The sequence below is a fragment of the Aedes albopictus genome, unplaced genomic scaffold (genome assembly GCF_035046485.1).
Source record: "Aedes albopictus strain Foshan unplaced genomic scaffold, AalbF5 HiC_scaffold_744, whole genome shotgun sequence".
In the NCBI taxonomy this organism is placed as follows: Eukaryota; Metazoa; Arthropoda; class Insecta; order Diptera; family Culicidae; genus Aedes; species Aedes albopictus.
In genome coordinates, this window is record NW_026917581.1 from 1,405 (window position 1) to 24,654 (window position 23,250).

General features: G+C 43.2%; 1 protein-coding gene across 1 annotated transcript; it reads right to left on the reverse strand.

Annotated features, from left to right (window-relative positions):
• Window positions 1-6,470: 6,470 nt before the first annotated feature.
• Window positions 6,471-20,419, reverse strand: LOC109412351 (HEAT repeat-containing protein 3-like). The gene is made up of 3 exons (XM_062844020.1): window positions 19,688-20,419; window positions 18,340-19,142; window positions 6,471-7,215 (listed from the first exon to the last, which is right to left on the reverse strand). The coding sequence occupies exons 1-3, from the start codon at window positions 20,286-20,288 to the stop codon at window positions 6,658-6,660; spliced, it is 1,962 nt and encodes a 653-aa protein (XP_062700004.1). The 5' UTR covers window positions 20,289-20,419; the 3' UTR covers window positions 6,471-6,657.
• Window positions 20,420-23,250: the final 2,831 nt, after the last annotated feature.

A 23,250-nucleotide genomic window follows, 5' to 3' on the forward strand; every position in this document is an offset into this window, starting at 1 on the left:
CGATCATAGGCAGTACACAACTAGTTGATGAACTTACAGCAAAAATTTGAGAATATTCGATGCACTTTTCGAAAAGTTACAGCTAGTTGAACATTTTTTGAAAAGTAAAAATTTTGCCTGTCCCGACCATTTTGTCTATCCCCTGTATATTCGTCTGTTTTCCACTATAACTTAGTCAATTTTGAACCAATTGATTTGAAATGCTGTACACGGGTAGATACTATACCTATCTCACCACATTCCAAAAGTTGTGTCAATTGGTTCAAATTTGACTGAGTTATAGTGGAAAACAGACGAATATAGAAGCCACCGCCCAATTGGCGCGATTCCCTAGTTTCTAATGGGAAAAAATAACTGGATTTTTGATAAAGAGCACGCATACCGCAAAGCGAATACAGATTCGGATCACTACTTCGTAGCTGTATGCATGCGCTCAACATCGAGCAGCTGCGTCACGTAGAAGTGGCTCAAGACTACGCGCAGCAGTTAGCAGTGGTCCTACCAACGGAAGAGCAGAGCAGCTGGGCGCAGCTACACTTGAAGATACAGTGTATCAAACAATTGTCCGTACAGCAATTTTTTGGTCAAAATAATATTTCATTCAAATGTTCATAACTTTTTTATACGTGAATCAAAAGCGCTCAAATTTTGACCAATCATGAATCATATATTAAGGCTCCATTGGTAAAATTTTGAGCGAGATCGAATAAGTTTTCTGAAAGTTATAGAACTTTTAAAAAAACTTATATGATTTTTAAACACATTTTCAAAACATTATATCTCAGTATGTACTCGATGAAACTTATTCATTTTTTTTTGTGTTACAGCTGATATCTAAGGCTTCCTTATGCAGCTACTTTTGAGGTTTCAAGGACTGTATCGGAAATTAACTATAAACGTTCACAATTGCCTGAAAAATAATCTGTTCGAAATAAACATAACTTTATTTTTGGAGATACCATATAAATCAATTAAATAAAAAATGGCAGTTCTGATTTTCAAAAAATAATCATTTAACTTGGACTTTTATCTCAGAGATTGCACATATGTTTTTAAAATTTTGGACACCTCCTAAAAATTTAAAATTGCAAAAATTGTAGGAAAATAATCAATTTTTTCTCTTATTTTTGCGCAAACATATTCTTTTCCAGAATGCTCATGATATAGGAATTTTTTTTTAATCAAGAAAAATTCCCTCCGCTGTTTAGGGCAATTCTTAAAAATGAAAAATAGGCCATTTTTCGAGGAACTCTTTTTTGATGCGTCTTCAAAGAACGATTACGCCAATAAAAAATACATAAAGTTGAAAATTTGCATTTTTTTCGATAAGGTATGTATTTAAATTTTTTGAAGAGGTAGTTCTAGCAGAGAACGGAATTTTATAACCTCTGAAGATATTTAACACAGAGCGTCAAAGTTTTAAAAATAGGTGTTTTTTTGGGATAGACCATATCCTTAATGTCGGAGGTTTTTCTATCCAAAATAAGAATTTTAAAAGTCGGTATTGAGTGATATGTTATGTGTACATAACTGCTAGTAATAATCATTATTTTCCAGATTTCCCCGTACAATTTTTTTTCGCTACAAATGTTTGAAACGTTAAAAAAAATTAAAAAAATGCAGTTTGTACAGATTGTTATTTTGTGTGGTATACTCATAGAACCATATTTCCAATAAAACTAAACATTTTCCAAATTTCTTCAAGCTGTTCTAAACTTAACTATATTGTGAAGATTTCATATAAGAACCGGAATGAAAAGACCAACCGTGCGTCGAGATAGAGCATTTTGAATGTTTATAGTTAATTTCCGATACAGTCCTTATATTCACTACAAAAAATATAAAAAATGTGCTTATGTAGTTGACAATTTTGAAAAATTTTCCAAATTTTGCACATATAATCTGCCAAACGTTTTCCACCAATAAAAGTGCATTGACTGAACAAAAAATACATAGGACCTACTCTTCATATACTACTATTCTGTATAAAAAATATTACATTAAGAGAGTCTCAAAACGTTGAAAACACTTGGCACTTTTATTCATCAAAATATGATAAATTTCCAAATGACACTCTGAACATATACAGATTTTTCATATTTTTTGTAGTGAATATAAAATTTCAAACGTAGCTGCATATGAAAGCCTTAGGTATCAGCTGTATCACAAAAAAAATTGAAAAAGTTTCATCGAGTACACATTGAGATATAATGTTTAAAAAATGTGTTCAAAAATCTTATAAGATTTACCAAAAGTTCAATAACTTTCAGAAAACTTATTAGATCTCGCTTAAAATTTTACCAATGATATATGGTTCATGATTGATCAAATTTTCAGCGTATTTGATTGATGTATAAAAAAGTTATGATCATTTGAATGAAATATTTTTTCGACCAAAAAATTGCTGTACGGACAATTGTTTGATACACTGTAGATGGAGGGACATCCGATCCGCCATAGGCTACAGCACTAGGCTTCACGACTCCGAATCACAGAAACGACTGGTACGACGGCGAATGTGAACAATTGAAAAACGATAAGATTGCAGCATGGGCGAGAATACTGCAACACCGTACGAGAGCGAATAGACAGGCGCGAAACAGGCAGAACTCAGTCTGCCGGATGAAGAAGTTCCAGCAGGAAGAACGAGATGGCGAAGCGATGGAAGAGCTGTACCGCGCTAAGGACACACGAAAGCTCTACGAGAAGCTGAACCGCTCGCGCAGAGGCTTTGCGCCACAAGCCGACATGTGCCGAGATAATCACGGGAATATTCTCGCAAGTGAGCGTGGGGTGGTCGAGAGATGGCGGCAGCATTACGATGAGCACTAAAATGGCGACGTTGCAAGTACGACCCACGAAGGTGGCGTGGTAAAAGATCTATGAACTAGCTGACCCGACGTGGCTAGCCACGTTAGCTAGAAAAAAAAATGTTTTTAAAATTCCAGTTACACTTCTTCAATGAAATTGTTTTCGAGAACACTCCAGAATATCTCTCCAGAATGCTTCTCTCTTGAACGTTTAGTAATCTCTAGAAAGTTCTCAAAATTTAATGAATTCTGATTTTCCAGAACTTTTAAGAAGGTTCATCTGACATTTTTTTTCTTGAACTGGAAACTTTTAGTGGCTACGCAGTCTTTATTCTTAAAACGGGTTTATTGTTTACCCAACGTTTCGGCACTTAGGGATGGTGCCTTCATCAGGGGGAAAATAATGTTCTCGTTTTGTCTGTAGTGTTTCGGCTAACTTTAACTGTCCTGATTTTAGTTTTTTGGTACATGACTGAGTAACACTTGGTGAACCTACGTGGACTTTTTGCTAGGTCAGAAACTTCAAGGGGATTCTCGAAAATTTAAGAAGTTCCATATTTTAGAGCATTCCAGAACGTTTTAATTTTCTAGAACTTCCAGAAAGTTCTTAGAATTTTTAGAATTCCAGAACATTCCAGAAGGCTCTTCTTATTATTCCTAAAGAGTCAAAAAACATCTAGAATGTTCTCGTACCTTTTTGAAATTTGATACAACTATGGTGAAACATTTCAACGAAACATTTCAAAGCGTTGCGGACAGACAGACAGACAACGCTGGGATTTTATATATATGATATGTGCACAGGACGAAAGACTTCCGGCCCCCTAACATCCAAGAGATTGAGGAGGAGGGAACTACCGCGCAATCACACTACTGAGCGCTGCCTGCAAGATACTCTCTCAAATTTTATGGCGCCGTCTATCACCAATTGCAAGAGAGTTCGTGGGGCAATATCAGGCTGGATTCATGGGTGAACGCGCTACAACGGACCAGATGTTCGCCATCCGCCAGGTGTTACAGAAATGCCACGAATATAACGTGCCCACACGTCATTTGCCCATCGATTTCAAATCGGCGTATGATACAATCGATCGAGAACAGCTATGGCTGATTATGCACGAATTCCCGGATAAACTGATACGATTGATCAAGGCGACGATGGATCGAGTGATGTGCGTAGTTCGAGTATCAGGGACATTCTCGAGTTCCTTCGAATCTCGTAGAGGGTTACGGCGAGGTGATGGTCTTTCGTGCTTGCTGTTCCACATTGCGTTAGAGGGTGTAATAAGGAGAGCGGGGATTAACACGAGTGGAACAATTTTCACGAAGTCCGTTCAGCTGCTTGGTTTCGTTGATGATATTGATATTATTGCTGGTAAATTTGAGACGATGGCGGAAACGTACATCAGACTAAAGAGTGAAGCCAGGCGAATCGGATTGATCATTAATGTGTCGAAGACAAAGTACAAAATGGCAAAGGGCTCCAGGGAGGAATCACCGCGCCCGCCACCCCGAATTTATATCGACGGTGATGAAATCGAGGCGGTTGAAGAATTAGTGTACATGGGCTCACTGGTGACAGCCGGCAACGACGCCAGCAGAGAAATTCAGAGGCGCATTGTGGCAGGAAATCGTGCTTGCTTTGGACTCCACAGAACTCAACGATCGAATAAAGTTCACCGAAACACGAAGTTAACTATCTACAAAACGCTGATTAGACCGGTCGTCCTCGATGGGACCTTACATGCGGAGGACCAACGCACTCTTGGAGTTTTCGAACGGAAGGTGTTGCGTACCATCTAAGGCGGATTGCGGATGGAAGGCGGGACTTGGAGAAGGCAAACGAACCACGAGCTGCATCAGCTGCTGAGAGAACCAACCATCCATACCGCGAAAATCGGGAGGCTACGGTGGGCAGGTCACGTCATCAGGATGTCGGATAGCAACCCGACTAAAATGGTTCTCGAGCGTCATCCGACCGGTACAAGAAGACCTAAGCGCAGCGAGCTAGGTGGGTCGACCAAGTGGAGGAGGATCTGCGGACCCTACGCAGAGTGCGGAACTGGAGACATGGACCGAGTGGAATGGAGACGGCTACTATGTACAGCAGAGGCTACCCCGGCCTTAGCCTGATCGGTAAGTAAGGTAAGTATCAGAATGCCAATGCGAATCCGTGTAAAGCAGATGAAAAGGTCGGTAATAAAGCAGCGAATATGAACTGAGGAAGAGCAATACGCCATGTTATCGGTTACATAGACCGTCGAGATACTGCTCTAGCGTAAGAGGAGAGGGATTTGCTACTCTGCAGTAGTGGCCCTAGATGTAAGGAACGCGTTCCTTAGTGCTAGTTGGGCGGGTGATGCTGATGAGGAGTTCCTGCGTCTGGAGATACCTGGGTACCTGTACAAGATCCTCGGAAGTTACTTCTAAATTCGAGTTCTAGTTTACGACATAGAGGTGGATCGGAAGTGTTTTCGCATAATCCCAGGGGTCCCGCAAGGTTTTATCCTGAATCCGGTATTATGGAATGGCATGTACGACGAGGTTTTGAGGTTGAAGTTCACGATGGGAGTGGCAATCGTCGGCTTCGCTGATGACATTACGCTGGAGGTCTACGATGAATCGATCGAAGAAGCGAAATCGACTGCTACCCACTCGATCGCAGCTCTGGAGAAGTGGATGACATCCAGAAAACTGGAATTGGCTCACCACAAGACTGAGGTACTGCCGTTCTACGCATAGTTGTCCCATGTTATATGGGATTCCAATATAACATGGGACAATCGGGCGTAGAACGGCAGGGTAGTGGTTGTGAACAATCGAAAATCGGAGCGGTGATCAGTGTACACGATTGCACTATTACTTCGAAGTGCTCCGTCAAAAACTTGGGAGGGATCATTGTCGATAACCTTACCTTCGGTAGCGACGTTGATTATGCCTGCCGACTATAGCGGCACTGTCGCGGATGATGCCCAATAGCTCTGCAGAGTATGCCAGTAAACGCAAGCTTCTGACTAGTGTCGCCTCGTCCATACAGAGGTATGGCGGCCCAGCTTAGGGCACGGCGCTGAGTACCAAAAGCTACCGTGGTAAGCTGGAAAGTATGTATAGGCTAATGTGCCTGAGGGTTGCGAGCGCATGGGGAAGTATTGTCGCCTGTCGCGCTTATCTTTTATTAGAGTCCTTCGGCGGTCGTACGCTCGCAAGGCATACAGTCGTGAACCACGAGCTCACTAAGCACTACGACGAACCCAGTATTCAGAAGGATGCCATAGCCGGAACGATAGGGTGGACAGACCATGTATCAATGCTGGATAGCAACCCTGCAAAGATTGTGTTCGCAAGAAAGCCGGATGGTAGGTACAAAACGGCGTGGAGCACAGAGGACAATGGGGGCTGACTAGTCGAGCGTGATTTGGTGAGTCTAGTACGTTTCCGAGGATGGAGAGAAGTAGCAGCGTACCTACCGAAATGTGTTGCGTATTATCGTGGACTAAGCCTTATCTATGCAAAGATGCTGGACTAAATAAATTAGGTAATGAATAAATGCATCACCGACGAATTGTGTTTACACACCACTAGCTCGCTTTAGGACATTTTTTTAATTATTTATGTAATAATCTAGGGATTTCTCTTATAAATTACGGAAGCTTCACCATGTTTCTACCAAAGAAAAAATGAAGAGTTTATTCAGATTGCTTCTCTATTACACAGCTATAACGACTAAAGAGGCAAATGATAAACTATAAATCTGGATTCAACCCTACGTCATATATGTTTGTGTATTCTGATAGGTAGCACAGTAGAGGCATTCATAATGGTATTACAACAGAGTGAAAATCCCACTTCAAGCTTCCATGGACGAAGGTTTGAATTTCTTCATTTCGGTTTCCAGATACTTACAGAACCGTGCCAGGTTGGTCCGTACGGTGCTTACGGCCGGGTAGCGTTCGTTCAACTCGCGTTTGCTTTGCTTCAGCTTGGATTTCATTCGTTGATCCAGTTGCTTGCATTTGGCCACCATGCCCAGATCGTGCACGATTTGATTCCAATCGTTGTCTGCGAAGATGTCCATCATCGAATCCATTGCTTCCGAAACGGTCCAGAGGTCTTGCTCGGCGAGACAGGTGGTGAGAATGAAATCTATGATCAGCTTGATTAGGGGTTCCGGCAGCAAGCAGCCGAGGATTCCGAGCATCCGGAGCCAGTTGGCACGAATTTCCGCATCTTGGCACTCCGTCACTCCGTTCAGCATCAGTTGGAGATCGCTTTCGGTCATCTGCTTGAATAGCTCCGGATTTTTACGGAGATGCTCCAATGTGGCACGCATGAGCGAAGTGGACGCTTCCAACAGTTTGGGATTCTGATGGCCTTGGAAAACTTGCTGTCCCAATTCCAGCCATACCTGAGGAAGGAAAAATAGGATAGATTTAGAAAATTGTAGTTTGATAATTTTGTTTAGTTTAATGTTGAATGGTAATTTAGGAACCCTTAGGACGCGGGGGTCTGATACATTGGCATAATGACATCAGACCATGGGACAGCTTATGCTGAAAAATCTAACATGGGACATTTGACTTGATATAATTTTCATAGAATTTCTGAACAAAGTACAATAAAGAAAAAAAGTTACGGCCATCTTGGAGTTAAATTGAGTGATTGAAATGCTATCCTAAAAATTAAAAAAATCACAGTGAAGTTTTAGAAGAAACCGGATAGTTGTGAAAAGTAAGAAAAGAAAACGATCCGGAGTTGAGCATGAAGTTGAGGCTTTGGTCGGCAGGAACGGCGCATCGGCGTGAAAAGCGAAAGAAAGTTTGAATGTTGGAATCAAGAGAATCAAGTCGGGGATAGCAGAAGAAAAAAAAAGAAGATCCACTAGACAGAAATGTCTTGCCATTTTGCTGCCAGAAAGAGAAAACGTAACAGAAATGATCAACATCGCTGTTTTCCATGCAAACAGCGAGAGAACATTTCTGTCATGACACATCTGTCCAGCAAAATGGCAAGACATTTCTGTCTAGTGGAGACGTGGGGTTAGTTTTAAAGTGATCATAAAAGCAATCGACTCCAAACAAAATTTATAATATAGAAGAAAACACAATAAAATCGAAGTAGTATGAAGCGACTAGAAATAAGATTAAGTGATTAAACGTAGAGAAACATAGACAACAAGATGATCAGAAACTCACAAATACAAACGAGAAACCAATACCAGAAGACGGCACAGAAACGAGGAGAAACGCTTAATGGCTTATCCGTTAACAAGAAACTCGGCACAACAGTAAAAAAAACCCAAAAAAGCGAACAACAGGGAGCAGGAAAACTGGACCGGAGAAGTGGTATATTTAGAGCCCATGGGCTTCAATCAGCCTGTAGTGGCAGCTCGTTCGGTAGAATAACCGAACCCTCTGATAAGGTTCTCATGATTAATTGAGTACCAAGAGAGCAGGCTTTGAATGTAACAGATACCAAAATAAAGATCAGTTGATTGTTGACCATGAACGTTCTCAGAAGCCTTTCACTTATGCATTAAGAATGTCTCTATTTTATCAACGTTTTCGTGATTATAACAGTGTCGACGAGGTGAAATTATTTTACCAATTTTTACCGTAGATTTCACGACCCCTGGTGATGTTCGCTTTTGGCGTGAATATTTGCGGCCTTAGTCAAATTTGGCGAATAGCGTGCTAGTGTTTTTTTTTTTCTATTTTGCTTGTTTGAGGGCATTTCACGACCGCCAGCAATTATGTGCTTTTGGCATGAATTTGGTGACATTCTTTTTTTGTAACATTTTTTACGTGCATTTTGTGTAGTGAAAGTGATATTTTTTTGAAAAACATGCAATTTATTGATAATTTTTTTCGGTCAATTTTGTGTTTTTTTTTTTGCTTTGTTAGGCCTAATTGTTTTTTATGTCAAGTTAGAGGATCTGCCAAGCGATCTTCAGGCATATTTGTTTCATTGTTTTGTTTACAATGGCCTCTTTCATATTTCGCGAAGCTTGTATAGAGCGGTGTATAAAAAAAAGCCATTTTATTTGATTCCATTTTGCATACATCTATGTATCTATAGATTGTTTTTTTTTTTGTGTTTCAATGCTTTTTGTGGTTTGATTGTATTTGTTTTGTGATTAAACTATGTTGTGTGTTTTACAATTGCCACTTTTTGTGAAGTTTTTACATTGCATAGTTTTTTAATTTTTGGTGTGTTGCAAAGTATTTTTTTAATCCTTTTTTATTTTATGAATGCGTGATTTTTCGTTTTAAACAATGTTTAAAACAATTTTTTGAGCTCTCCATTTGTTTAACCTTTGCATTCAACGTTTTTGCATACCATTTTCTTTTGGGCGAGTGAGCGCCGGGATCGCTAGTTGTCCATATTTCACTAATGTGAGAAATGAGATTTTAGCTGCGATCAACTGTGGTATACGTTTTGTTTTGCGGCGGAGAACCCCAAGAGTGACTACCGTCGAGTACTAAAAAGGCATATCGTTTGTTTACGTGCCCGTTGCCGTAGCGGTTTTCAACAGTATTGCGGTGAGCATGGAAGATATGGATATGAAGCTATCGAGAAAGTTACCAAGCAAACAACCCCGATGGCTTGCTGGATTAGTTATGATGGTGGGCCATTCACGGTTCATCACCAGAGGAGCTTGATTTAGTTGGGATGGATGACGAACGACGAAGCAAACCACAATTCATATTGGAGGAAGACATGTAGATACATATACTTCATTGCTGTTGGATGGATATTGAGCAAACTGATTCGTCGTCTACTACGTGAACTCCCGATCACCGGTTTCTACAGTTGCTGTCTTAAAGATGAGTGATAATTGTCATTGTTCAATCAATGAAGATTTAGTGAATGATGAGTAAGAAGAAACCAAGAAAACAAGCTATGATATACACATTGAAATTTCAGTTATCGAATAAGAAAAAAAAACTCGTAATTTGTGTTACAAATGTTAGGCACTCTATTGTGAAAAGTCTATTTGTATTATAAAAGCCCGTAGAAATAGTTGTTAGTTTCTATTTTGTAGTAGTCTTAACTATAGGAGGAAGGAGTTGTAGTGGCAGCTCGTTCGTAGAATAACCGAACCCTCTGATAAGGTTCTCATGTTTAATTGAGTACCAAGAGAGCAGGCTTTGAATGTAACAGATACCAAAATAAAGATCAGTTGATTGTTGACCATGAACGTTCTCAGAAGCCTTTCACTTATGCATTAAGAATGTCTCTATTTTATCAACGTTTTCGTGATTATAACACAGCCTACCCAAAACCACCCAGTAGACGTAGGAAAATGTCTCAAGTTCAAGAACATCAAGGGATTCCAGGACATCCAAATGATCGGGAAGTTCCGTTTTAAAGTCACGTTTGAAACGGCGGCGGAGGCAAACAAGCTAATGCGGGTAGACATAACTTCAAGTGTTACGTTCCACAGATGCTCGAGCAAACATTGGGCATCATCAAGGACGTGCCGTGGAAGTAGAGAGATAGGGTAGGGATACAGAGCTACTATAGGAGGACCTTCAGGAAAAAAAGACGGAGTGTATTAACTGCCGTGGCAAGCACCCCACAAACAGCGCAGAATGTCCAGAAAAGAAGAAAATGACAAAAATCGCGGAGAAAATGCAACAGGAGAAGCTGAGCTACCAGGAGGTCAAAAACGGGTTTCTTCAAAATATTTTTTTTTTAAATTTCTTTGTATTTGTGAACTTTAACTTAATGCTAATTTTTCACACACTTCAAAATCAGTTACAGCTACTGGAGGGCTAAGAGGACGAATTCCCAGCATTCGACACAGATGAGAGAAGATTAGAGTCAGGAACAAATTCCGGCAGGGGAACATGTTGGACACGAAGGCCGAGCCATCGCACAACAACGGGACGTGAAAATGAGAGAAGAGAACATCCAAGTAGCAACAGGCCAGGCCAAATCGTCAACAGTAGCTAGCCTACAGGAAACAGGGCTCAAGCCAGGCGACGCTCGCTAACTGAACTGTTGTCAAAACCCAGTTATCGAGCGGAAGCTGTAGTAAAAAAAAACTATGAAGAAAGTAAACTAAAGCGATAGAAGGACTGAATAGCAATTTATGTACAACCCGGATGAGATGCAGGATGATTTGAAGAAAAATAGAGGAAGCAAGCTACAATGTCAGAAAAAAGGAAGCGAACTGTCTGAAGAAGTGGTGTAACGGAGAAATCCAACAGGTGTACAACGAAAAAAAGAGAAAAGCTGAAGAACTACAATGAAAACAAAACGCTGAAGACGCAATTGGAGCTGCAGAAAACAAGAGCGATATTTAAGAGAATGGTACGAAAGGAGAAACGAAGATATGAAAGAAAAATGAAGGAGAAAATCAACGAACGAACGCCATCAAAAAAAATCTGGAGCATCATACGTATTCAGTCCACTGACCGAAAGTAAACGAGGAGCAGAACAAAACCCAGAGCAAAAACAGCAGAAGACTTCGTCAAAAGCAATAATGAAGAAAAACAGGGAGAGCTGAGGTACATGACACGGCAACTGGCTGAAACCAATTCGACGCAAGAAGTGCTCAGCTTCGAGGAGTTACAGAGCATACTCAGAGGGAAGAAAGACCACTCTTCACCAGGATTGGACAACATCTAGTGTGGTCTTCGTAGGAGAAGGGTATGAGACAGTTAGTAAAGCCAATCGCTTCTTGGGAAAGCTTTTCAAGAAAATGGGCGAAAAGGGACTTCGAATAAATCCAGCAAAATGTGCGGCAATCAACTTCAGCAGACACTGAGTGTCAAAGGAGAAAGAATCGAGCTTCAAAACACTTATAAACACCTAGGGTACACCATAGATAAGACACTGAGCGACAGAAAACACATCGAAAGAGTCAAAACGAACTTGGAGAAGAGTATAAACTTGCTAAAAATGCTAGACAATAAAACGAGCCCGTCTAACCCACAAACGCTGCTCAAAATTGGGAATGCAATAGTTCGGTCGAAACTGGAATACGTATCGCGAGTATATGGTAACGCGGCACAAACGCATAAAACAAGCTAGAGACGACCCTAAATTAGTACGTCAGATTATCAATGAGGTACGTCAGGTGTGATGCTAGCGGATAGCGCATCCATGCCGATGGCAAACAGGGTCGAGTGGCTGGCATTGAAAAACACTACATGGAAGAAACCCGAACAAAAAAATTCTGGAAAAAGCAATGCAAACAAAAAAGGTAACAGAACCTACTCAACGCAACTAGCAGTGGAACACGAGGAAATCTTGGAACAACTAGCAGCAAAATCAGAACAGGGAGAACGATCGAGGAAAACAAAAAGGAAATAGTTCACACCAATGTTCCGGGGATAAGTGAGAAGAAAACAGGGGTCAACCAGCTAAGGTGGCTTAGTTAAAATGAGTCACTCTAAAAACTACTTTGAAACGGTGTTAGTCACGGATTCCAGAAACGTATGTGAAATGCTCAAGTCTGAAACACATGGAAAAACCAAGCACATCGTTAACGAAATTAGCGACATGATAGACAGAGACAATAACCGCAAAATCTACATTCAATGGGTAATAGGCCACGTTGGTATTTGCTGGAACGAAGAAGTAGACAAATTTGCAGTAAACGCAGCAGAAGGAGAAGTTACCAACTCGGAAAAATTAACGCTAGACGACTCAACAAGACTTGCCCAGAAAACAATATTAAACAAATGGCGGGATAAATACAAAACTATTTCTGAGACTAAGGGAAAACTGCACTTTGAATTCGCCAAGGAACCTGGAAAAACTATTAGATGTAAAACACAATACTCACAACCCATCAGAAGATCGTCTTGAACAGGATCAGATCGAACCACTGTATAACAAAGGATAGAAAAGGAAGTTGGGGATGGGAGACAGAGACGGAGTACTACCTTTGAAGGAACACTGGAATATACGCTGTATCACTGCATGAAATGGACAATGGCCCGTATGAATAAAAAGTAGTAATCCACAGTTTACTACAATTTTGTAGTAAATACTACAATTATTGGTATGAATAAAAGTAAACAAAGCATTTCCTACTCTACAAGTTTCGAACTTACTACTTTTGTATCGGTATGAATAAAAGTAGTATTTACTACAAGAAATTTGTAGTCTGCTCCTGAGGTTGCTACAAAGTCTGTGATGCGTGTGTATGAATAGGAGGCAATCAGTGAAGTACTAGATTGAAAGTAGTGAGCTGGATTTTTGTATGGTGAGATGTTCAATTCTCCATTTCTGCAATGAAATGGTGCAAACAGCGTGGGTATTATGATTTCTTGACTAATTTGATGCTGTTTGAGCAAAAGTTTGGGTAACTGTGTTGTTGAAGTTGCATGAAATGAATAATACAACAACAATGTTACTCAAACTTTTGCTCAAACAGCATCAAATTAGCCAAGAAATCATATAACCCACGCTGTTTGCACAATTTCATTGCAGAAATGCAGAATTGAACATCTCACCATACAAAAATCCAGCTCACTACTTTCAATCTAGTACTTCACTGATTGCCTCCTATTCACAACTTGTGTTTGCAATGGGGCACGTTCGGTGTAGTACTAGATTTGTAGTAATGAGCTGAATTTTAGTATGGTGAGAAGGTCAATTCTCCGTTTCTGCAAAGAAATGGTGCAAAAAGCGTGGGTATTATGAGGGCTGCAAAACGGTGAGTCGATAAGGAGAGCATCCAATATAGCTCTGGTCCTCACAAGTTCCTACCTCATGCTTCCACGGGTCAAGCGATGACAAAGACCGCCAGCTAAGAGTTGTGTGCTTAGCTGGTAGTGCAGCCTGGGCACTGTTGTCCTTCTGACTTCAGCTAGATTGAGGAGGTACGATCCGAGTGTCTGTTCACCAAGGAGGTGCGGCTCAAACAGCGTCTGTTCTGGCATCCAGCGGCTGAGTAAGAAACGCTGCACCACGCCCAGCTAGATCCAAGGTGGTAGCCCCATCAGCGTGGTCGTCCCAGTGTTGGTTGGGACGTTAAACAGAACTGGCACGATGGCCCTCCGGCGAGACAGGAGTGTTGGCGTAGGCCCAATAAGCCACCCGTAAAAAAACCCATTGCGAATAACATAGGAGAAAATACGACTCGATACAATCGGCAAAGACCCACGCGACGAAATAAGGACTACGATTGGAAACTTGGAACATGGAATTGCAAGTCACTAGGTTTCGCAGGATGTGGCAGGATAATCTACGACGAACTACATCCCCGCAACTTCGACATCGTGGCGTTGCAGGAACTTTGTTGGACTGGACAGAAAGTGTGGAAAAGCGGGCATCGAGCGGCTACCTTCTACCAAAGCTGTGGCACCACCAATGAACTGGGAACAGGATTTATAGTGTTGGGCAAGATGCGACAACGTGTGATCGGGTGGCAGCCGATCAACGCAAGGATGTGCATGTTGAGAGTTAAGGGCCGTTTCTTCAACTACAGCATCATCAACGTCCACTGCCCACACGAAGGGAGACCCGATGACGAGAAAGAAGCGTTCTACGCGCAGTTAGAGCAAACATACGATGGTTGCTCGCCGCGTGACGTGAAAATCGTTGTCGGCGACATGAACGCGCAGGTAGGAAGGGAGGAAATGTACAGACCGGTAATCGGGCGAAACAGCCTGCACGCCGTATCGAATGATAACGGCCAGCGATGCGTAAACTTTGCAGCCTCCCGTGGTATGGTAGTCCGAAGCACCTTCTTCCCCCGCAAAGATATCCACAAAGCCACCTGGAGATCACCCGACCAACAAACAGAAAACCAAATCGACCACGTTCTAATCGACGGTAAATTCTTCTCGGATATAACCAATGTCCGCACATACCGCAGTGCGAATATAGATTCGGATCACTACTTAGTCGCTGTACGCATGCGCTCAAAACTTTCGACAGTTATCACCACGCGTCGAAGTCGAACGCCGCGACTTAACATCGAGCAGCTGCGTAACGTAGAAGTGGCTCAAGACTACGCGCAGCAGTTAGCAGTGGCCCTACCAACGGAAGAGCAGCTTGGCGCAGCTACACTTGAAGATGGCTGGAGGGACATCCGATCCGCCATAGGTAGTACCTCGGCTACAGCACTAGGCTTCGCGACTCCGAATCACAGAAACGACTGGTACGACGGCGAATGTGAACAGTTGAAAAACGAGAAGAATGCAGCATGGGCGAGAATGCTGCAACACCGTACGAGAGCGAATGAGGCACGTTACAAACAGGCGCGGAACAGGCAGAACTCAGTCTTCCGGATGAAGAAGCGCCAGCAGGAAGAACGAGATCGCGAAGCGATGGAAGAGCTGTACCGCGCTAAGGACACACGAAAGTTCTACGAGAAGCTGAACCGCTCGCGCAGAGGCTTTGTGCCACAAGCCGACATGTGCCGAGATAATCACGGGAATATTTTCACGAGCGAGCGTGAGGTAGTCGAGAGGTGGCGGCAGCATTACGATGAGCACCTCAATGGCGACATTGCAAGTACCGGAGGTGGCGTGGTAACAGATCTAGGAGTATGTGCACAGGACGAAAGACTTCCGGCCCCTGACCTTCAAGAGATTGAGGAGGAGGTTGGCCGGTTGAAAAACAACAAAGCCGCTGGAGCAGATCAACTACCAAGCGAGCTTCTAAAATACGGTGGAGAAGCACTGGTGAGAGCACTACACTGGGTCATTACCAAGATTTGGGAGGAGGAAGTATTACCGGAGGAATGGATGGAAGGTATCGTGTGTCCCATCTACAAAAAGGGCGACAAGTTGGATTGCGGAAACTACCGCGCGATCACACTACTGAGCGCTGCCTACAAGATACTCTCTCAAATTTTATGCCGCCGTCTATCACCGATTGCAAGAGAGTTCGTGGGGCAATATCAGGCTGGATTTATGGGTGAACGCGCTACAACGGACCAGATGTTCGCCATCCGCCAGGTGTTGCAGAAATGCCGCGAATACAACGTGCCCACACATCACTTGTTCATCGATTTCAAAGCGGCGTATGATACAATCGATCGAGAACAGCTATGGCAGATTATGCACGAATACGGATTCCCGGATAAACTGATACGGTTGATCAAGGCGACGATGGATCGAGTGATGTGCGTAGTTCGAGTATCAGGGACACTCTCGAGTCCCTTCGAATCTCGCAGAGGGTTACGGCAAGGTGATGGTCTTTCGTGCTTGCTGTTCAACATTGCTTTGGAGGGTGTAATAAGAAGAGCGGGGATAAACACGAGTGGGACGATTTTCACGAAGTCCGTTCAGCTGCTTGGTTTCGCCGATGATATTGATATTATTGCTCGTAAATTTGAGACGATGGCGGAAACGTACATCCGACTAAAGAGTGAAGCCAAGCGAATCGGATTAGTCATTAATGTGTCGAAGACAAAGTACATGATGGCAAAGGGCTCCAGGGAGGAATCACCGCGCCCGCCACCCCGAATTCATATCGACGGTGATGAAATCGAGGCGGTTGAAGAATTCGTGTACTTGGGCTCACTGGTGACCGACGACAACGACACCAGCAGAGAAATTCAGAGGCGCATTGTGGCAGGAAATCGTGCCTACTTTGGACTCCGCAGAACTCTACGATCGAATAAAGTTCGCCGTAACACGAAGTTAACCATCTACAAAACGTTGATTAGACCGGTCGTCCTCTATGGGCACGAAACATGGACCCTACGTGCAGAGGACCAACGCGCCCTTGGAGTTTTCGAACGGAAGGTGTTGCGTACCATCTACGGCGGAGTGCAGATGGAAGACGGGACTTGGAGAAGGCGAATGAACCACGAGCTGCATCAGCTGCTGAGAGAACCAACCATCGTCCATACCGCGAAAATCGGGAGGCTACGGTGGGCGGGTCACGTCATCAGGATGTCGGATAGCAACCCGACTAAAATGGTTCTCGAGAGTCATCCGACCGGTACAAGAAGACGTGGAGCGCAGCGAGCTAGGTGGGTCGACCAAGTGGAGGACGATCTGCGGACCCTACGCAGAGTGCGGAACTGGAGACAAACAGCCATGGACCGAGTGGAATGGAGGCGGCTACTATGTACAGCAGAGGCCACCCCGGCCTTAGCCTGACCGGTAAGTAAGGTAAGTATTATGATTTCTTGCCTAATTTGATGCTGTTTGAGCAAAACTTTGGATAACTATGTTGTTTATGTTACAAGAAATGGAGAAAACAACAACACTGTTCCCCAAAGTTTTACTCAAACAGCATCAAATTAGGCAAGAAATCATAATACACACGCTTTTTGCACCATTTCATTGCAGAAACGGAGAATTGACCTTCTCATCATACTAATTCAGCTCATTACTACAAATCTAGTACTTCACCGATCTGTCCTATTCTCTTTTGACGATTGCGCTTATTTTTTTTTTTTTTTCAACAAAAAGGGTACCGTCGTGCGGGGTGTCATTGGGCCAAAGTGGGGTGACATTGGGCCACTATTCCGCACGTTTAGAATACGACGGGAATGCATATTGCGTGCTTGACTACTAGAATACATAATTCTAAGATACTTTGCATCCACCGTTGGATTCTCTGACTTATATTGAATCCGTGAGATCGATGGACCAATGTTACCCTCTAGGCCCAATGTCACCCCGAACGACGGTAGTCTTCGAGAATGTTTAATTAGATGCAAGTTTCGACGGACATTACCTTCCGGAAACCGATTCAAGTACCATCAAGTTCCAGCAAAATACGATGTTTTGCCGTCGTGGTCCCATGGGGAGGGTTTTTGAGCAATTTACCCCAGATGGAGCACCGTGATGATGTGGCAATTGAATTTTCATGATTTTTTACAGAAAATAGTGGCTTTTGCTACGGCTTTTTATTAATGTTTTGGTGAGTTGAAGTTACTGAGGAAGTCTGTAAGCGTGGCCTGTGGCGCAGCTCGACCGTGAGTGCATGCCGATACACATGGCGCATTTGAGACAGGTTTTCATCCTGCTAAGGTGCCCTCACGATCACCGCGGCATCATGTAAAACGAATGTGGAGTACTTCTTCAGTATTGTTATCTTAAAAGAGAAAACTGTTGCATAAATCACTATTTTGCGACCATAGTTTGTTCTGGATTGCCGACTGGTGGAGAAAAGCAACCGAGAATCAACTACCAAAACAAAAACAAATAAAGTAGTAAATACTACTTCGAAATTTTCGAAAGTAGTATCTACTACATTGTTCGAAAAATGATTTTATTCATACCAAAGCTACTACTTTATCGTGGATCATATTTCAAAGTAGTAACTACAAAGCACGAGTAGTTGCTACTTTTTATTCATACGGGCCAATGGTACGGATGAAATTCAACTTACTACACACCTACTAACCACTAAAAACCATATACGGGAAGGAGCAAAGCATCACCGGATTTGTCAAGTAAATCAAGATAGAGATGAGTTACAACCAAAAGTGCCTAAAATAGGACCCCCATCAAAGAATTCCACACCCAATAAAAAAAAAATATCATGCGACCTATTTGCTTATGATTGACAGATCGATTAGCATTGATCAATGAATAAAACTCACCTGATAGATTCCTTCCGCACCGCCCAGATCATCCGCGGAAATATTGTTGCATAGATTGTGAAGACACAGCATTGAGGAAGCTCGCAAGTTGTTAACCCGCTTCAGCAAGTTTTTGTCGTTCTCGGCGAGAATTTGTGCCACGTTTTCCGCTACCGGTTGCGCCTTCTGCCACAGCTTCTCTACCAAACCTAGAGATTTGATCGCTTCCAGCACCTCTACCGGCAGTTTGTCGGTATTTTGCACACTGGTGTTGGCTCCGTTGGTCTCGTAATCGTGAACGCTCTCCGCCTCCGAAAGGTTGTCCTCGTCCATGTCCTCCTGCCATTCGTCTTCTTCGGTCGAGCAAATGTTGGTCAGAATCTCCGCCGCAATTCTTTGGGCCTGTAGGAGCCAGCCTACGTTCCTGACTTCCATTTCCACCTCCGAGGGCATATCGGCTCGTCGTCTTCTCTGGAAGGACTGTTCGGGCGACTCCTGCTCCATTTGATTATCTTCTGTAACCTCCAAATCAGCGACATCCTTTTGCGTCAACAATGGCAACGAACTGGTAACGCTGTTCAAAGCAGCACGATGGTTTACTTCCAGCGTTTTTGACAACGCCTGGAGCAGCTGACTTAGATATGTGGCTGACAGGGCCGGAACGTTGGCGATGACTCCGGCAGCAACAGTACGCAATAGAACACTGGGGTAATCTCCTTCCAGGGCGAGCAACGAGGACAGTTCGTTGCCAAAGTTCGACAGGATCCTCCAAGCTGCCGCATTATCCTCAGAGATCACCAGGAGACATTGAGCGACGGCAACACCTAAAATACAGATTTTTGATTAATGCCGAACTCACCATAAGTAAATTTTCCCATTTTCCTCACAACGGTTTGATTAAACTGTCGATCGTCTGTTTTATAGCAACATTCTTGCCAAATTGTTGATTTATTCGAAGATTTTCAAATTGAGAGTAAAGTTTTATTTTTATTTTGTGTTGATCTGTTCTGTCATATAAGTTATCTAGTATTTGCTTCATCGAAAAGTAGTTTATTGTCAATTAAGTTGACAATTGCTATTCAGTGCAGTAAAAGAAGTCATTTCGTTAAATTGTTAAGGTATTGGCATCAACAATCTTTGCTTTGATCATGAGCTAGCTTTGAATCATAACTACAAATCTTTGCTTCCCGCCAAGAATGTTTTAAATCACCTTGCAAGTCTGACTTTTTCGCCCATCATAAATTACTTTAGAAATCGAATTCCAAAATGTGTCACCAACAAAATTTGTCATTTAATGATTATCTAGCTTAACTACTAATTATACTAGCCATCCTAATGGAACGCCATTAATTGTCTGAAGTCAACTTACCAATCTCTTTTCCATAAACAGCCACATCGAGACATTTGACAAAGCTTTCCAGCAGATGGGATTGATTGAAGCTGTCCAGCGCAACCGACGTACTTTCACACAGATTCCAAAGCAAATTCACCGCCTGCAGAAAAGTATCGGACTTCTCATCCATCTGATCCGTAAGATTCTTATCGAATGTCGGCTTCCAGTCGGCGCTGGTGGCATAACAGTTCAGCAACGCCAACAGCGGCGTCTGCACGTCCTGGTCCACCATGTACTCGCAAATCTCCACACTTTGAACGGACAAATTCCGGAAAGCTCCCGCCGTTGCATGCCGCACGCTCCAATCCGAATCCATCAGAAGACTGGCGGCGATCCGAACGATGTCACTTTCCACCACGGCACCAATGTTCACATCGTTCTGGCAAATGGTGGCCAACGTCTGAAGCCCGCAAATCTTCTCCTCCGTGCTGGCCGACTGCAACTGGTCCACGATGGCTTGGATCGGCGAGTCGGATTTTCCGTTTGCCAACTCCTGCTCCACCAGGGCATTTACATCCACCAAACCGGTGGGATTCACCTTTGCCTTGTGGGGCTTACTTTTCTTGGCTTTTCCCATCACTGACCTCGGGAAATCAAGCTAAATTTCCACCGATTTTCCACAAAATAAACAGAGCACATGTACCACACCGACGACACGAACGTAAAAATTGCACCACACGCGAGGATGCAAAACGAAAACAACACTGAAACGTCACTTTATTGCGGCGGGTCATTCACAAATGGCAAACTGTTCGAAAACGTGAACTGTAATATTCTGTTCGACTAGTTTGATGCAAGATCAAATCGCCGTAATTTTCTTGAAATGTTCAAAACGGTTAATTTAAAAATACACGAAAAAACAAATTGCTTATAACATGTTAAAATAGCACAAAAATAAGTCAATCTTTTGAACTGTTCACCCAACACTGAATCGTTTTCTCTATATCCACTTATCCGCGATTTGGCGGCGGCGGGCACAAATAACCGATTCGAATTTTGACGTTTCGTGGGGATCGCAATCGATTGGCGCCATCAAACGGTGGGCAGAGGGGTGAGGAGGAGTATGAAACTGTTTTGACTTTCCCCCAAGAAACGTCAAAATCCGAACCGGTTGGACATGCCCGCCACCGTCATTACCGCTCGCGGATAAGTGGATAGAATAGGGTAAAAAATATAATTTGGACAAGCACGGCGATGTATGCCTTATTGTTCCGGAGAGCTAATAAAAGTAGATACTTCTCAATATCGATTATTGAATCAAATAGACCCTATTCTGATGACTTACGTTGAAAATACGCTTAACAATTAAGAATTTACTTCAAAACTTTAAACTAGAATTTTGGCTAGAAAAATCATCATCCATGAAAACGTGTATCGACTTTTCAGATTCAAATAAAATTTATTTATTACTAGCTGTCCCGGCAAACTTTGTCTTGCCGTCTTGTGCACTGAAATGAAAACTCCATTAGTTTTTATGTGCACAAAGCAGATAAAAGCGAATCGGTGGCCCAAATCCTCATTTTATATGCGGCATTTAGATTTTATAGTGTTTACATTAAATATAATTGAGTTGCACATATTTTTTATATGCACAGCTATGAGTTCTAAAAATGATACATTTACAACCTATGTTAACTGAATATAAATTTTGAGTGTACCGATTTATATTTCAAAACGTTCAAAAATTTTCTTTAACGGAAAAATGGTGGAGCAAGCTTGGGAGCAAGAAGAAAGGCTTTTGTTGCTGGCCGAGTTTACGGTCGATATTTTAAGTCTCCTGGTCGTAAGTATTTATTAGTTTTTGAGTGATAAAATTGCATTTGATATGAATCAACGTTTTTTTTATATAGCTTTGCTCAAGTGGAGGTGCTGGTCGTTAAGCAAAAACGCGTCATCGTGGTCTGCCAGATCCACGCGACGAAATAGGACTATGATTGGAAACTTGGAACATGGAATTGCAAGTCACTAGGTTTCACAGGATGTGACAGGATAATTTACAACGAACTACATCCCCGCAACTTCGACATCGTGGCGTTGCGGGAACTTTGTTGGACTGGACAGAAAGTGTGGAAAAGCGGGCATCGAGCGGCTACCTTCTTCCACAAAGAACAGACGTCCAAGCTCATGCAGTGCGGTTGTGTAAAGCATTGCAACGATTATTTTGAAATAACTGGGAATGTGGCCATTACGCGGCGCTGTCACATTTCGAAAAAAGGTACAAATTTGCCGTTGTTTTACCTTTTGGCGCTAGTGTTGCCAAGTGTGCTTCTTCCAAAGCCGTGGCACCACCAATGAACTGGGAACCGGATTTATAGTGTTGGGCAAGATGCGACAACGTGTGATCGGGTGGCAGCCGATCAACGCAAGGATGTGTATGTTGAGGGTTAAGAACCGTTTCTTCAACTACAGTATCATCAACGTCCACTGCCCACACGAAGGGAGACCTGATGACGAGAAAGAAGCGTTCTATATGCGCAGTTAGAGCAAACATACGATGGTTGCTCGCCGCGTGACGTGAAAATCGTTGTCGGCGACATGAACGCGCAGGTAGGAAGGGAGGAAATGTACAGACCGGTAATCAGGCGAAACAGCCTGCACACCGTATCGAATGATAATGGCCAGCGATGCGTAAACTTTGTAGCCTCCCGTGGTATGGTAGTCCGAAGCACCTTCTTCCCCCGCAAAGATATCCACAAAGCCACCTGGAGATCACCCGACCATCAAACAGAAAACCAAATCGACCACGTTCTAGTCGACGGTAAATTCTTCTCGGATATAACCAACGTCCGCACATACCGCAGTGCAAATATAGATTCGGATCACTACTTAGTAGCTGTATGCATGCGCTCAAAACTTTCGACAGTTATCACCACGCGTCGAAGTCGAACGTCGCGTCTCAACATCGAGCAGCTGCGTAACGTAGAAGTGGCTCAAGACTACGCGCAGCAGCTAGCAGTGGCCCTACCAACGGAAGAGCAGCTTGGCGCAGCTACACTTGAAGATGGCTGGAGGGACATCCGATCCGCCATAGGTAGTACCTCGGCTACAGCACTAGGCTTCGCGACTCCGAGTCACAGGAACGACTGGTACGACGGCGAATGTGAACAGTTGAAAAACGAGAAGAATGCAGCACGGACGAGAATGCTGCAACACCGTACGAGAGCGAATGAGGCACGTTACAAACAGGCGCGGAACAGGCAGAACTCAGTCTTCCGGATGAAGAAACGCCAGCAGGAAGAACGAGATCGCGAAGCGATGGAAGAGCTGTACCGCGCTAAGGACACACGAAAGTTCTACGAGAAGCTGAACCGCTCGCGCAGAGGCTTCGTGCCACAAGCCGACATGTGCCGAGATAATTACGGGAATATTCTCACGAGCGAGATTTAGGAGTATGTGCACAGGGCGAAAGACTTCCGGCCCCTGACCTCCAAGAGGTTGAGGAGGAGGTTGACCGGTTGAAAAACAACAAAGCCGCTGGGGCAGATCAACTACCAAGCGAGCTTCTAAAATACGGTGGAGAAGCACTGGTGAGAGCACTA